Source organism: Gracilinanus agilis, chromosome 1 (assembly GCF_016433145.1).
Source record: "Gracilinanus agilis isolate LMUSP501 chromosome 1, AgileGrace, whole genome shotgun sequence".
NCBI lineage: Eukaryota > Metazoa > Chordata > Mammalia > Didelphimorphia > Didelphidae > Gracilinanus > Gracilinanus agilis.
In genome coordinates, this window is record NC_058130.1 from 617,178,097 (window position 1) to 617,191,687 (window position 13,591).

A 13,591-nucleotide genomic window follows, 5' to 3' on the forward strand; every position below is an offset into this window, starting at 1 on the left:
CAATTAGGAGACTTTATATTTAGGTAGCATTTGCAGTTTATTGTTATATAGGCTGAGAATCTAAACCAAACTTCTGCCAAACTTCTTTTTAGTTTTACCAAAAATTCTTATCAAAGAGAGTGTTCTTTCCCTAATGTTTCATGTTCTTGTTGGCTATTGTAGTAGTCCAGGTGAGAGGTAATGAAGACTCAAATGAGTGTGGGGCTGTTAGTGGACAGAAGGGGTCAGATTTCTAGATGCTTTGGAAATAGAAATGGCTAGATTTGTTAACTAATTGGATATAAGAGAAAGTTGTTAAAGATAGTTTGGAGAGAAATTGGAGTTGGATATATAGATCATAAAGAGATATTATACAGAGGGACATGTAGTGGCAGGAATTTGCCTGTCCTTTATGATTCTTAGATCAAGATAGGTCATATCATTTCTGCCCTACCCCATGACTGGTGCAACCATAAGTCAATTGTAAGAAGAGCAGGGTAGTGTAGTTGTGTCAATACAGAAAATTGGTAGGATAAGATATAACCAATGTTTTCTACCCTGATCCGGTGATCAACCAACTCCAGGGGTCATTTTAGACTTCTATTTTAATAAACACATTTTAAAAATCTTTTTGATATGCATATTGTTAATATCTAGATAACTTACCAGAGTAATTTTTTTTTGCTCAGATACTCAATGAGTCTTGTCTCTTTGATGTAAATATTTTCTTTTTCTTTAAAAAAAACCAACGCTGACTTTCTGCCTTAGAATCAGTTCTAAGTCAGAAGAATGGCAAGGGCTAGGCAAAAGGTGGTTTAAGTGACTTGCCCAGGGTCACATGGCTAGGAAGTATCTGATGGCAAATTTGAACTCAGTTTCTCCTGACTCCAGGCCTGGCACTCTACCCACTGTGCTACCTACTTGCCCTGACGTGCATGTTTTCTTTAGTGATGTAAACTGCATTTCATCCATGTTGCCCGTTTTGTATGACTCCTCTATGTCCTTCCATAAATTTGCCACAAGGGTTCCACCTAGTATACTAGGAACCATACTTAATTTCTCTACAAATATCAAGAGTAGCCAGTGAAACACATATGATATCCATTGGTTTTTCCTTTGCTCTTCTCATATCTTCTCTGTAGTTCTCTAGGCACTTTTGTTAAATCCCTTATATGTTATGCATTGCAGCCTACTCACACCTCTTATTGCTTTCTCAATTGGCTTCTGAGAAATCCTCAATTTTCATTCTTTGGAAAATAAAGTGTTTTACTATGACGTAATACAATACTGATAGAATAGAGGTATTGTAGTTCCATATATTCAAGCTTGCTTTTTCTCTTTTTAATTATGGATTCAACTTGTCTATTTCCATTGTTTGGTATATATTATAGGCTTGTGTATATACTGATGAATTCTGTAAACTGTTTACATACCTAAAAAAAACTAGGAAGTTTTAAGGGGGGAAAAAAGATGACAGTTATGATCCCATACAAAACAACAGCAAATACAGAAATAGGTAAAATAAAAAGGAAAACCAAACTATGCTCATAGATATTATAGACAGTAAAACAATATTAGAATTCAGTTCACATTGCCCAGTTGGCACATCATTATATCCAATGAAGCATCCAATGAAAATAAATGCCAATCAAATTTCAAGAAGAAAGATGGTAAAACTGTGATAGTTGTGGACCACAGTGTTACTGTTTTAAGACCTGGCTTTATCAGTATCTTTTTATGACAGTTATTTCAAGGCATCACTAGTTCGAGAGATTTGTTCTCGTACAAATACTTACTTCTCTTAATACAATGACCAAACAATATCCCCAAACTCCTTTTTCTTGGTCTAGAACTCATATTTGAAGATGGTATTCTGAACAGTCTACGCTGCTGTTGATAGTATGCAGTTACTCCCCTTTTTAATATTCTGTTGTTTGTGTACTATTCTTTTGTCCATAATTGATGCTAAAAACAGCCAGATTCTTCCTTAGGATCACAAACTAGATTGCAGTTTTCCACTGGCAGCCCATATTCCCGTTTCATAAACTTAAACAAAGACCATAGGTATTGTCCCCATTGCTTTCCAGGGGTAAGAGAATGGGATTGGGTAATTGGCTGAGGGAGAAATTTAGGGACTAATATTACCAGCCTTCTGATAAATATTCTACAATTTGTAAGTTGATCCCATCTATTTATACTTGATTTAGTGACTTTTCCCATTTTTGTTTTCTCTAGCACCATATTTACTTTCCAGATGAATGTATCCAGAACAATGATATTGAGTCCAAGTGTAGTAGCTCTTCTTTTTAAAAAAATGGTGAAACAAGTTTGTTAAAAAAATATTTGTATCTTTTATAGCTTTTATCTCTTTGTTGTCTTCCTTCCAACTTTATCCTTCAAGCATTCTTTAAAAAAAAATTTTTTTTAGTTCCAAATTCCCTCCCTGTTTTCCTAGCCTTTCTCCCACTCACTGCAAAGGTAAAAAGAATTATATACATAAAATCATATAAAATATTTCTTTATTAAACTATTACCAAAAAAAAGCAAGAAAAACAAAGTGAGATTATGCTTCAGTTTGCACTCAGAGTTCAATAATTCTCTGGAGGTGGATAACATTTTTTATCATGAGTCCTTCAGCATGGCCTTGCATCTTTGTATTAATTAGAGTAACTTAAGTCTTTCACAGTTGATCATCATTACAATATTGCTGTTACTTTGTACAATGATCTCCTGGCTCTGCTCACTTCATATTGCAGTAGTTCATTTATATATACATCCAGGTTTTTGAAACCATCCTACTTGGTATTTCTTTACAGCACAATTATATTCCATCAAAACGTGTAAAACAAGTTGTTTAGCTCTTCCTCATGGTGGACATCTATATCCCCTCAATTTCCAATTTTTTGCCACCACAAAAAGACCTACTATAAATATTTTTGTACATATAGGTCCTTCCCTCTTTTCTTTTATCTCTTTGGGACACAGACCTAGTATTGACATTTCTGGGTCAAAGACTATCCCAGAACAATTCAGAGTTGTTTTATTTTGCATTTATATTTGCATTATTTTGCATAGTGAAATAGAGCATTTTTTCTTAGGACTAGGTAGCTTTGATTTTCTCTTCTGGAAACTCTCTGTTCATATCCTTTAACCATTTATCAATTGGGGATTGATTTTTTTAAAATTTGACTTATATTTTTAAAAAATTTGCCTTATATTCCTATATATTTGAGCAGTGAAGCCTTCATCAGAGAAATTATCTGTAAACATTTTCGATTTGTTTAATTTTCTATGATACCTTTTATTTCCCTGATTATCTTTTTTTTATTTAAGCCCTTACCTTCTGTATTAGAATCAATACTGGGTATTGGTTCTAAGTCAGAAGAATGATAAGGGCCAGGCAATGGGGGATAAGTGACTTGCTCAGGGTCACATAGCTAGGAAGTGTCTGAGACTTGAATCCAGGACCTTCCATCTCTAGTCCTAACTTTCCATCTACTGAGCCACTTAGCTATCCCACTTGATTATTTTTTTCTAATTAGGTCTATGCTTGCTTTTGCTTTGTCTGAGGTCATGATTGCTCCTCCTGCCTTTTTTTACTTCAATTGAAACATAATAGAATCTGCTTCTGCCCCTAATTTTAACTATGAGTTTCTTTTTCTGTTTCTACATTTAACTTTAAACAAAAGGCCAGAAACAATTGTCTTTCTGTTTCAAGTATATCTGTTATAAACATCATATTGTTGGATTTTGGTTTCTAATCCATTCTTTTATCCCCTTTAGCTTTATGGGTGACTTCATCCCATTCACATTCATAGTTTTGATTATTATTTATTTTTCTCCATCATTTTCTGTTTATCCTTCTCTCCTTTTACCCTGCCCTTCTACAAAAGTGTGCTTTGCCTCTGACTACCACCTCCCACCTCTTTTAATCACCTTTCCCACCCCAAACATACACTTATCTCATATCCTTTTCCCTTCTTACTTCCCTGTTTGGTAAGATAGATTTCTCTACTCGGGTGAGTGTGTACATATATTTTTCTGTCTTTGTACCAGACTGATGCAAGTGTGGTTCAGGCATTGCCCACCTCCTATTTTCCCTTCTACTGTAAAAGCATTTCCTTGAACACATCTTTTATTAGGCATAATTTCCACCAATCTTCTTCTCACTTCCCTTTTTTCCAAGTGCATCTTTTGCTCTCACCCCTTTGTTCTTTTCTGAGATTGTTCCCAAAATAATCAACTTGTACCTGTGCCCTTTGTGTAGTTTCTTTCTAGTTGTCCTAATAATGATAAAGCTACTAGGAGTTACATATAGGAGTATCAACAGTTTAACCTTAGGAATCTCTTAAAGTTCCTCTTTCATGTTTACCTTTTTATGTTTCTCTTGAGTCTTATGTTTGAGTGTCAGATTTTCTATTCAGCTCTTGTCTTTTCATTAAATATACATTCCTCCCCCCTCCCCCTGCCAAAAGGATTATACTCAGTTTTGCTGGATAGGTTATTCTTAGTTATAATCCTAGCCCCTTTGCCTTCCAGAATATCATATTCCAAGCTAGCTGCTTCTTTAACACTGAAGTTGCTAAATCTCAAGGGATCCTGACTGTGACTCCATGATATTCAAATAGTTTCCTTCTGTTTACTTGAAACATTTTTTCTTTTACCTGGGAGCTCTAGAATTTATTTACAACATTCCCAGGAGTTTTTATTTTGGAGCCTCTTAGATGATTAGTGGATTCCTTTGATTTCCATTTTATCCTCTAGATCCAAGACAACAGAACAATTCTTCATAATTTCTTGAGATATAATGTCTAGGCTCTTTTCTTGATTTTGACCTTCGGGTAGTCTAGTTATTCTTAAATTATTTCTCCTCAATCTATTTTCCAGGTCAGTTGTTTTTAAAGTGAGCTATTTCACATTTCCTTTTTATTTTTTTCTATTGACTTTATTTTATTGTTTCTTGATATGTCATAGACTCCTTAGCTTCCACTTGCCCTGTTGTAACTTTTAAGTATTTTTTTTCTATGAGCTTTTCTACCTCTTTCTATTTGGCCAATTCTATTTTTTAAGAAGTTCTTCTTGGTGAATTTTTTTTTCCCATTTGGCCTATTCTTTTTAAGATATTATTTTCTTTAGTAATTTTTATGCCTCTTATTATGTCATTAAATTCTCTTTTTGAAATTTTCTTTCATTACTCTAATTTCTTCTCCCAGTTTTTCTTCTATCACTCTTATCTCTTTGTTTAATTTCTAGCCAGTCTTGTTGAGTTTGGGTCCGATTAATGTGAAAATGTTTTCACATTTTTGTCTTCTGTGTTTATAACTTGGTCTTCCTACCACTGTAGCAGCTTTTTATGGTCTAGTTCATTTTTTGTTGTTGGCTCAGTTTTCCAGCCTATTTTCTTGACTTTGAACTGTATGTTAAAAATGGGCTGTGTTCACCTTGGGGTGGCAGGCACTGACTCAAGCTGTAGGCTTTTTTTGTGTGCTTCTATTTTCAGAACTAGTTCTGGGGAGAGGGGGAGTCTGAAAGTTTTCATTGTTTCCAAAGTGGTGTTATCTAGTAAGAGGTGTGGTTACTACTCTCCAGCTCAAGTCTTTACATAGGGTGTGCCCCTGCTTCCCTGCAGCTATAAGTGCTAGCATTCCTCTGCACCAAAGAACTGAAACTCAGAGCTCCAATGGGCAATAGAGTTGACAAACAGCACCATGTCTTATACCTAGTACCAGGAAAGGGTCCCCAGTCATCTCTTTCTAACTGGTTGTCTCCAACCCCTTTAAAATCTCTGGGCTAAGAGCTCTCAGAACTGCTACTATCATTGTTGTCTCCAAGGTCTATCACTCTGATTGCTCTCAAGTGTGCTTCAGACTGGCCCCTACCCTGGTGTCATAGGGTTTTTCTACCAGCCTCTTAAGTTCTCTAGGTTGGAAAAATTTCCCACCCTAATATTTCGTTTGCTCTGCCACTCCAGAATTCAATTTTAAGACATGATTTTAAAATTGTTTGGAGGGCAATATTGGCAGAGTTCAACTTAATTGTTACTTTTATTCCATCATTTTGGTACCACCCTACCATTCTCCCTAAATGTTCTTGGTATAACTGATTTATTGAGTCTTTTGCCAGGTTTCTTTATAAAGTTTATTTATTTATCTATTTGCTTGCCTGTTCATTTATTCATTCATTTATTTGTTTATTGTTTATTTATTTATTTATTAGGCATGTAGGGTTTAGTGACTTGCCCACCATCACATAGTTAAGTGTCTGAAGCTGGATTTGAACTCAGATCTTCCTGACTTAAGGCTTAGTGCTCTATATGCAGCCCTAATTTTTTTTTTTAAATCTACTATTGCTTCTCTTTGCTTTATGAGATAATATTGCTGAAAATCTTTAGCTATCCGTCACCATAAGATTTTAAAGATGAGTAGAATTCTCTTTTAAATTGTTACTAATAGCTGCTCTATTACTCTGCTAGGCAAGTAAGTCATGTGTTACTATTTGAAATGACATTTAGGCTTTGTAATTGTTGCATAAGTCACTTTATATTTTCTTACTCCATTTTTTTATACAGCAAATTGGTGGACTTTTTATATATCTATATGACAGCTTATTAAAAAATGACTAGCACATTTGTAATGAGTAGTTTCCTTTCAAAGTACAATCATGTCACTTTTTGGGGGGGATTTTATTAGATGCTCACTTTATCTAATACCTTTTCTTTTTTTCAAAGAAAGTATTCATATAATATAGGTGAAATTTTTCTGTGTAATTTTCACTCTGGCTTTTTTCATTTCTTATTTCAGATTCCTATTTTTAAAAGTTATTTAACCATCCTTACTTTTGTATTGCTGTCACTGACTATCATGATATATATTGATTTAATTTGAAGGATTTTATTGAGTTCTTTATAGAATTTGTCTACCGCTTCATCCTCTATCAGATAATAATACATAGACCTCTATTATTTTCATGGTGGTATTTTTGTAAATACTTATTAGCACTGCAATATGCAATGACCAAATATCCCATGAAGTGATGTTTCTTATTGATTTTGTATGCATGATAATTTTATTTAATTAAGGAAAAACTGTGTGGGTTAATTACATGGTGATTAATTCTTTTGACCATGATGAATCATGAAATAAATTCCATTTTATGGTTTTAAAGGCTTAATTTTGTGTGTGTGTGTGTGTGTGTGTGTGTGTGTGTGTGTGTGTTTTAAACCCTTACCTTCTGTCTTAGATCAGTACTGAATATTGGTCCCAAGGCAGAAGAGTGGTAAGGGTGAGGCATTGGGGGTTAAGTGACTTGCTCAGGGTCACGTAGCTAGGAAGTATCTGTGGTCAGATTTGAACCCAGGACCTCCTGTCTCTAGGCCTGGTTCTGAATCCACTGAGCTACACAGATGCCCCCAAAGACTTAATATTTTATTGATGAATAGAATCATTTAAAGTAATAAGAAACAATCCCCCTTGACCTCACTTTTGCTCTAGATTTCATTCATTCCTACCTATAAATAACCTTTTCATCCTTTATCCCTCTCTATTTTTATTCCTTTTCCTCTTGTGTCTTTAACACATGCAGATCTTCCTTACCTTATGTCTTAAAAAACTCTTGATTTTACTGCTCTCTTAAATGCTATCAATTTCTAGTTCTGATTCTATAAAATCCTATAATGTAATATATTACTTTCATGTTAAAGAACTGATCCTTTGTATGCAATTGACCTCCTCAATGGTGACTTTACATATCTTGATAGGTGAAAAACCTTTTAAGTGTGAAATTTGCTCATATGCCTCAATTGATGCCAGTTCCCTACGAAGACATTTTAGGACTCACACAAGGGAGAGACCCTACAAATGCCAGCTTTGTTCATATAGTAGGTAAGTTTACAAATTTCCCATTTCTTATCAAGGGAAAAAATAAATAAGGTAGGAGTCAAGTCTCTCTGCTGTTTCTGACAAGAAATGAAGAAAAAATAAGGCCATTCAAACACCTATGTGTGCATGTATATGTATATACTAATAGAAAAATTATTAGTTTAATGCTATGAATGAGTTTATTAAAAATTCTCTGTTTCAAGAGGATACCCTTTTTCTTGTTTTCACAGTTATAATCATCCTCATTGTTTCTTCTAAGGTTCTGTCCTCTAGAAATTCTGAGATGAGTAACTAGATGGTTATGATTTTCATAAGATAAAATGAAATGTTTGAGGTTGACTATATAAGTATGTTACCTGCTGTAGGATGAGTCAATATGGAAAACATATTTTTATAGGACTTTTTTTTCATGAACAGGAGAAGATAATTTTTTTAGGTTTTCTGCATTTGACTTACTTCCTGCAAGGATAGTTCTTCCAATTCTACCTTAAAATGTTTTATTTTTTCAGAAACTTTAGAACATTTTCACAGGTCAGACAATTTTTTAATTATATTTGTCAACTCCTGCAATAGGCAGAAAACACACACACACACACATGAAATATTATACTACTTAATCTGATATCCAAGCAAAGCCAATGTCTTCTAGAGAAGAGGCTTGAGATTATTTTTTAATCAGAATTTCTATCCTTTTATACAGGTTTTAAGATGTGTCATGATTCCAGGTGTTTGAAGGTAGTTGAAATTTTATCCTTAATTTGAAAGAAAAAAAAGATATAAATGGGAGGTAGGGGAGCAGCTAGGTGGCTCAGTGGTTTGAGAGCCTGACCTAGAGATGGGAGACTCTAAATTCAAATTTGGCCTAAGATACCTCCTAACTGTGTGACCTTGGACAAATCACTTAACCCCTATTGCCTATCCCATACCATTCTTCTGCCTTAGAACCAATACACAGTATTGATTCTAAGACAAAAGATAAGGGTTTTTTTTTAAAAAAGATATTAATGGAGTAAGATACACAATTAATAGTCATAACCATGATTGTAAAGTGGATGTACTCATCCATAAAGCAGGTGAAGTTACCGGAATAAATTAGAAGGCAACATCTAACAATAAATTTACAACAAAAATTTAAAACATAAAGAGTCGATATAATCAAGATTAGAAGAGAAACAACAAATTGGGAGAAAAATTTTATAGCAAATTTTTCTGATAAAGGCCTCACTTCTCAAATATAGAGGGTCAAATTTATAAGCCTACAAATCATTTCCCAATTGACAAATGGTCAAAGGAAATAAATGAAAAATGTTTGTACAAAATTTTTCATAGCTACACTCTTTGTGATGGCAAAAAAATTGGAAAATGAGGGAGTATCCCTCAATTGGGGAGTGGCTGGACAAATTGTGGGATCTGATGGTGAGGGAATACTATTGTCCTGTAAGGAGTGATGAACTGGAGGATTTCTATATGAACTAGAAAGACCTCCAAGAATTGATGCAGAGCGAAATGAGCAGAACCAAGAGAACATTGTACGCTGAAAGTGAAACATTGTGGAACTATCTAGTGTAATGGACTTTACTACTAGTAGTAATAGAATAATCCAGGACATTCCTGAGGGACTTAAGAGAAAGTATGCTATCTACATTGAAAAAAAGAACTATGGGAGTAGAAATACAAAACTTAAAGACTTATTACTTATCCCTTGTTTATATGTGTTTATGACTTGAGATTTTGGCTTTAAAAGATTGCCCTGTGGTAAAAATGGATAACGTGGAAATATAGGTATAAAATGATAATATTTGTGCAACCCAGTAGAATAGCTTGTTGGCCCTGAGAGAGAAAGAAAATGAATCATGTAAATGTGGAAAAATATTTTTTAAAAAATAAAATAAAATTTAAAATAAAAAAGTTCCTTGTTTCAGAAACATAAATACTCCTGCCACCATTTTAAGAAAATTTCACAATACTTAGCCATTTTATTTTTATTTCAGCATCCAGAAGAAGAGCCTGGACCTTCACGTACGACGACACCATACGGGCGAGACATTTGGCTGTAGTTTTTGCTGTTATTCTTCTCCTGATAAGCAGCTCCTTCGGAAACACATTAAAAAGTATCACCTCAATTTGGAAACTCCAATGGCTGACACTTAGCCAAACCTGACTCTCAAACTATTTCCAGTGGATCGCTGGATCCATTAAGTCCATAATTTCCCTTGTGGAAGTCTTTCCAAAAGGGATGCCATTATAACACTCTCAAATCATTACTAATTTCATTATGACCAGAGGGAGTACCTTTGTCAAGGCACTGAAGAGATCAGGATTCATGACTAATTATACAACTGAACTGTGGACTTTACAGATTGCTTAGTGGGAGTGCAGCATAGAGGAAGAACACTACTAATTGGACTCTGAAGAGATCTAACTTTGAGTTTAGGCTCTGACGTCTGATAGCTTTGGGACCCTGAACAAGTTATAATCTCTCTGAGCCTCAGTTTCCTTATCTGTAAAATGGAGCTAATACTTGCACTATATGCCTCACAGAGTTATTGTGAGGAAATTGCTTTTTAAAACTTAGATTGATATATAAAATGTGAGTTTTCTTCATGATATGTAATTCTCTGCTATTAGCATCTTAGCATGCTCTGAGTTCTAAAGAAAATGGTAGAACAGTATTAAGTAGCTTCCCTTCCCCCTTTAATACCTCCTGCTGCTTTGTGGAGTAGTTTGAAAGGTAAAATGGGAACTAATCAAAATGCCAATTTGATAGTATCAACCTCCCAGGGCTGTTATTTAAAGTAATAAATGGTCAGGCTACATTTATTATTAGCATGATTTTCTTCCTCATCCTATCAGAGTGAAAAAGATATATAAGAACCCTTGATTAGTTATGTTCTAACCAATTTATCATATGCAGATTATTCACTTTGCTCAGGTAGTAAAATAGTAAATGCCCAAAGCATGCTATCAGAAACATCCAATAAATCTGCTTTAACAAACTAAGTGGTCTCCTTCCATTATATATTTTGGGTATATTTAAAACTTGGATATATGTATAATTTAACTCTTAGGAAAGCCATCCATTTAGATTAAATTCATCAACGTGGCCAAAAAGATCATGTTTCTGTGGTTGTCCTAATTCACAGAATGACAGAATTTTAGAGTTATATAAAATCTTAGCAGTTATCTAGTCCAACCCATACATGAAACAAACCACCATTATAAGATAACCCAACTAGCAGTATCATCCTCTCCTGGAAAACTTACAAAGAGGGGAAGCCAACCTCCTTAAGGTTGTCTATTCTACTTCTAGGCAACCCTAATTGTTATTGAGTTGTTCTTGATGTCAAATCTCAGTTTGCCTTTCTGCAACTTCCACCTATGGCTCCTAATTTTGACTTCTGGACCAAACAATCTGTTTAATCACTATTTGATAACAATATTCCTTTTCAGATACTTGACTACAATCTTAATTTTCCCTCTTCCTCTCCTTGTAAGTCTTCTTATCAACTGGCTAAACATTCCTCCAGTTAAAGCCTCCTATGTCATGGATTCAAGGTCCAATCCTGGATGTTTTCTCTGGATATTCCAATTAATCAAAGTCCTTAAATTGTGATGCCCAGAGCAGAACTCAAAATTCCTGATGAGGGCAGATTACAGTAGAATTATCACTACCTGATTCCTAGAAGCCATGACCCTCTAAGTGCAGCCCAAGTTCCTATTAATTTTTTTTGCTTGACATACACACTGCTGACTCATTGAATTTATAGTCCACCAAAACCACCAGATCTTTTTCAGAATGTGTTCTAACCATGCCTTTACCTTATTATCCTTGTGACATGAATTTCTTGAATCAAGTTTTATTTAAGTAACAGATATTCAAACCCCTCCATAACCTAGTGTCCTCCTGTGTTTCCATTCTTCTTAGACTCTTTCCCTGCCACATAAAATGTTTTTCAATCTAGTAACACCAGCTCTCTTTCTATTCAGGAACAAGACCACCACCACCCCCCTTTTTCTTAAACCCTAACCTTCCATCTTAGAGTCAATACTGTGGATTGACTTGGTAAGGGCTAGGCAATGGGGGTTAAGTGACTTGACCAGGCTCACATAGCTAAGAAGTGTCTGAGGTCAGATTTGAATCCAGGACCTCCCATCTCTAGGCCTGGCTCTCAATCCACTGAGCTATCCAGCTGCCCCCTAGACACCATTCTTATCTTTAAGCTTCAGGCATTTTCTCTGACCTCTAAACCTCCAATGCTCTCCCTATCTTCACCTGCTGGCTTCTCAGTCTGCCTTTAAGCTCCATCTAAAATCCCATATTCTACAGGAAGCCTTTCCCCAACCTCCATTAATTCTAATGCCTTAGGGGCAACTAGATAGAATAATGGGTAGAGAGCCAGACCTGGAGTTGAAAGGACCTGGATTTAAATCTGACCTTTAGACACTAACTATCTTTGTGATTCTGGGCAAGTCACTTGACCCCAACTGACTAGTCCTTACATACTTTTTAGAATACTTACTTAGAAGATAAGGGTTATTAAAGAAAAATTCTAATGCCATCCCCGGTTCAATTATTTACTATTTATCCAGTATTGACAAGGGACACAACTGGTGGTGCAATGGTTAGAGTGCTGGACCTGGAGTCCAGAAGAATCTTCCCGTGTTCAAATTTGGCCTCTGATACTTAATACCTATATGACCCTGAGTAAGTCACTTAACTGCCTGCCTCATCTGTAAAACAAACTAGAAAAAGAAATGGCAAACCACCGTAGTCTCTTTGCTAGGAAAGCCTCAAATGGGGACACAAAAATAATTACATATATACATTTAACACACATGTATTTACATAAAACATTAGATGGAAATATATATTACATCCATGGTCACAGCATCAAAAACCCTTCTATTTCTAGCCTCTCGCAAGTATCAGGAGGGCCTCCATCCTCGCCTCACCAGAGATCACCAGTTCTTCAGAGGAAGCCCATCAATGGGGACAGACCTCACTCCTTCAGCTGGCTCCTGGCTCGCTCTTCAGAACCACATAGCCACTCATTGCATCCAGACTGGCATTAAATAAGGCATCGCGATGCTAAACTTACCAATCAGCCCATAATGCGGCATAATGGAGCCTAACTGCCGTGGGGGAGATTCTTTAGGGTGAGCTTTATCCATTGGGCAGTGCCTGGGAACACCAACATCTAAGAAGTAACAGCCAATGCAGAGTCAATGAGAATGAATGAATGCTAATAAGACATAGAATACAAATAATACATGGTTTTAAGATGAAGCATTTTTTAAAAACACTTTTTAAACCCTTACCTTCCATCTTAGAATCAATCCTGTGTATTGGTTCCAAGGCAGAAGAGCAGTAAGGGCTAGGCAATGAGGCTCAAGTGACTTGCACAGGGTCACACGGCTAGGAAGGCCAAATTTGAACCTAGAACCTCCTGTCTCTAGGCCTGACTCTCCCATCCACTGAGCCCCCCAGACGCCCCCCCGAAGACTAAGTATTAATTATAGTTAATTCAGTGAATAGTTGATATTAAACCAATGATCTGAAGACATATTCCCCCCACCCCTTATAGAGAGAAGAGTGCGTGTGAATAATTTATAATTTTTAGCAATCAGTGAATACAAGTATATTTACAAATGTACATAGAATAGAATACAAATGTCTAGAGAGTGGCTAGATGGCTAGAAGGCTAGACAATAACTTGATAGCTAGACCTCAGCTA

General features: G+C 35.5%; 1 protein-coding gene across 2 annotated transcripts in view; it reads left to right on the forward strand.

Annotated features, from left to right (window-relative positions):
- Positions 1 to 10,889, forward strand: part of LOC123231863 (oocyte zinc finger protein XlCOF6-like) — a 51,261-nt gene extending 40,372 nt beyond the window's left edge. Inside the window, exons 5-6 of one of the 2 annotated variants that reach the window (XM_044658169.1) lie at positions 7,736 to 7,859; positions 9,848 to 10,889. In XM_044658169.1, coding sequence (XP_044514104.1) covers positions 7,736 to 7,859; positions 9,848 to 10,007 — 284 coding nt within the window. In that variant the 3' untranslated portion in view covers positions 10,008 to 10,889. The remainder of the gene's footprint in view (positions 1 to 7,735; positions 7,860 to 9,847) is intronic. The other variant, XM_044658167.1, reaches the window with a different exon arrangement.
- The last annotated feature ends 2,702 nt before the right edge of the window (positions 10,890 to 13,591 follow it).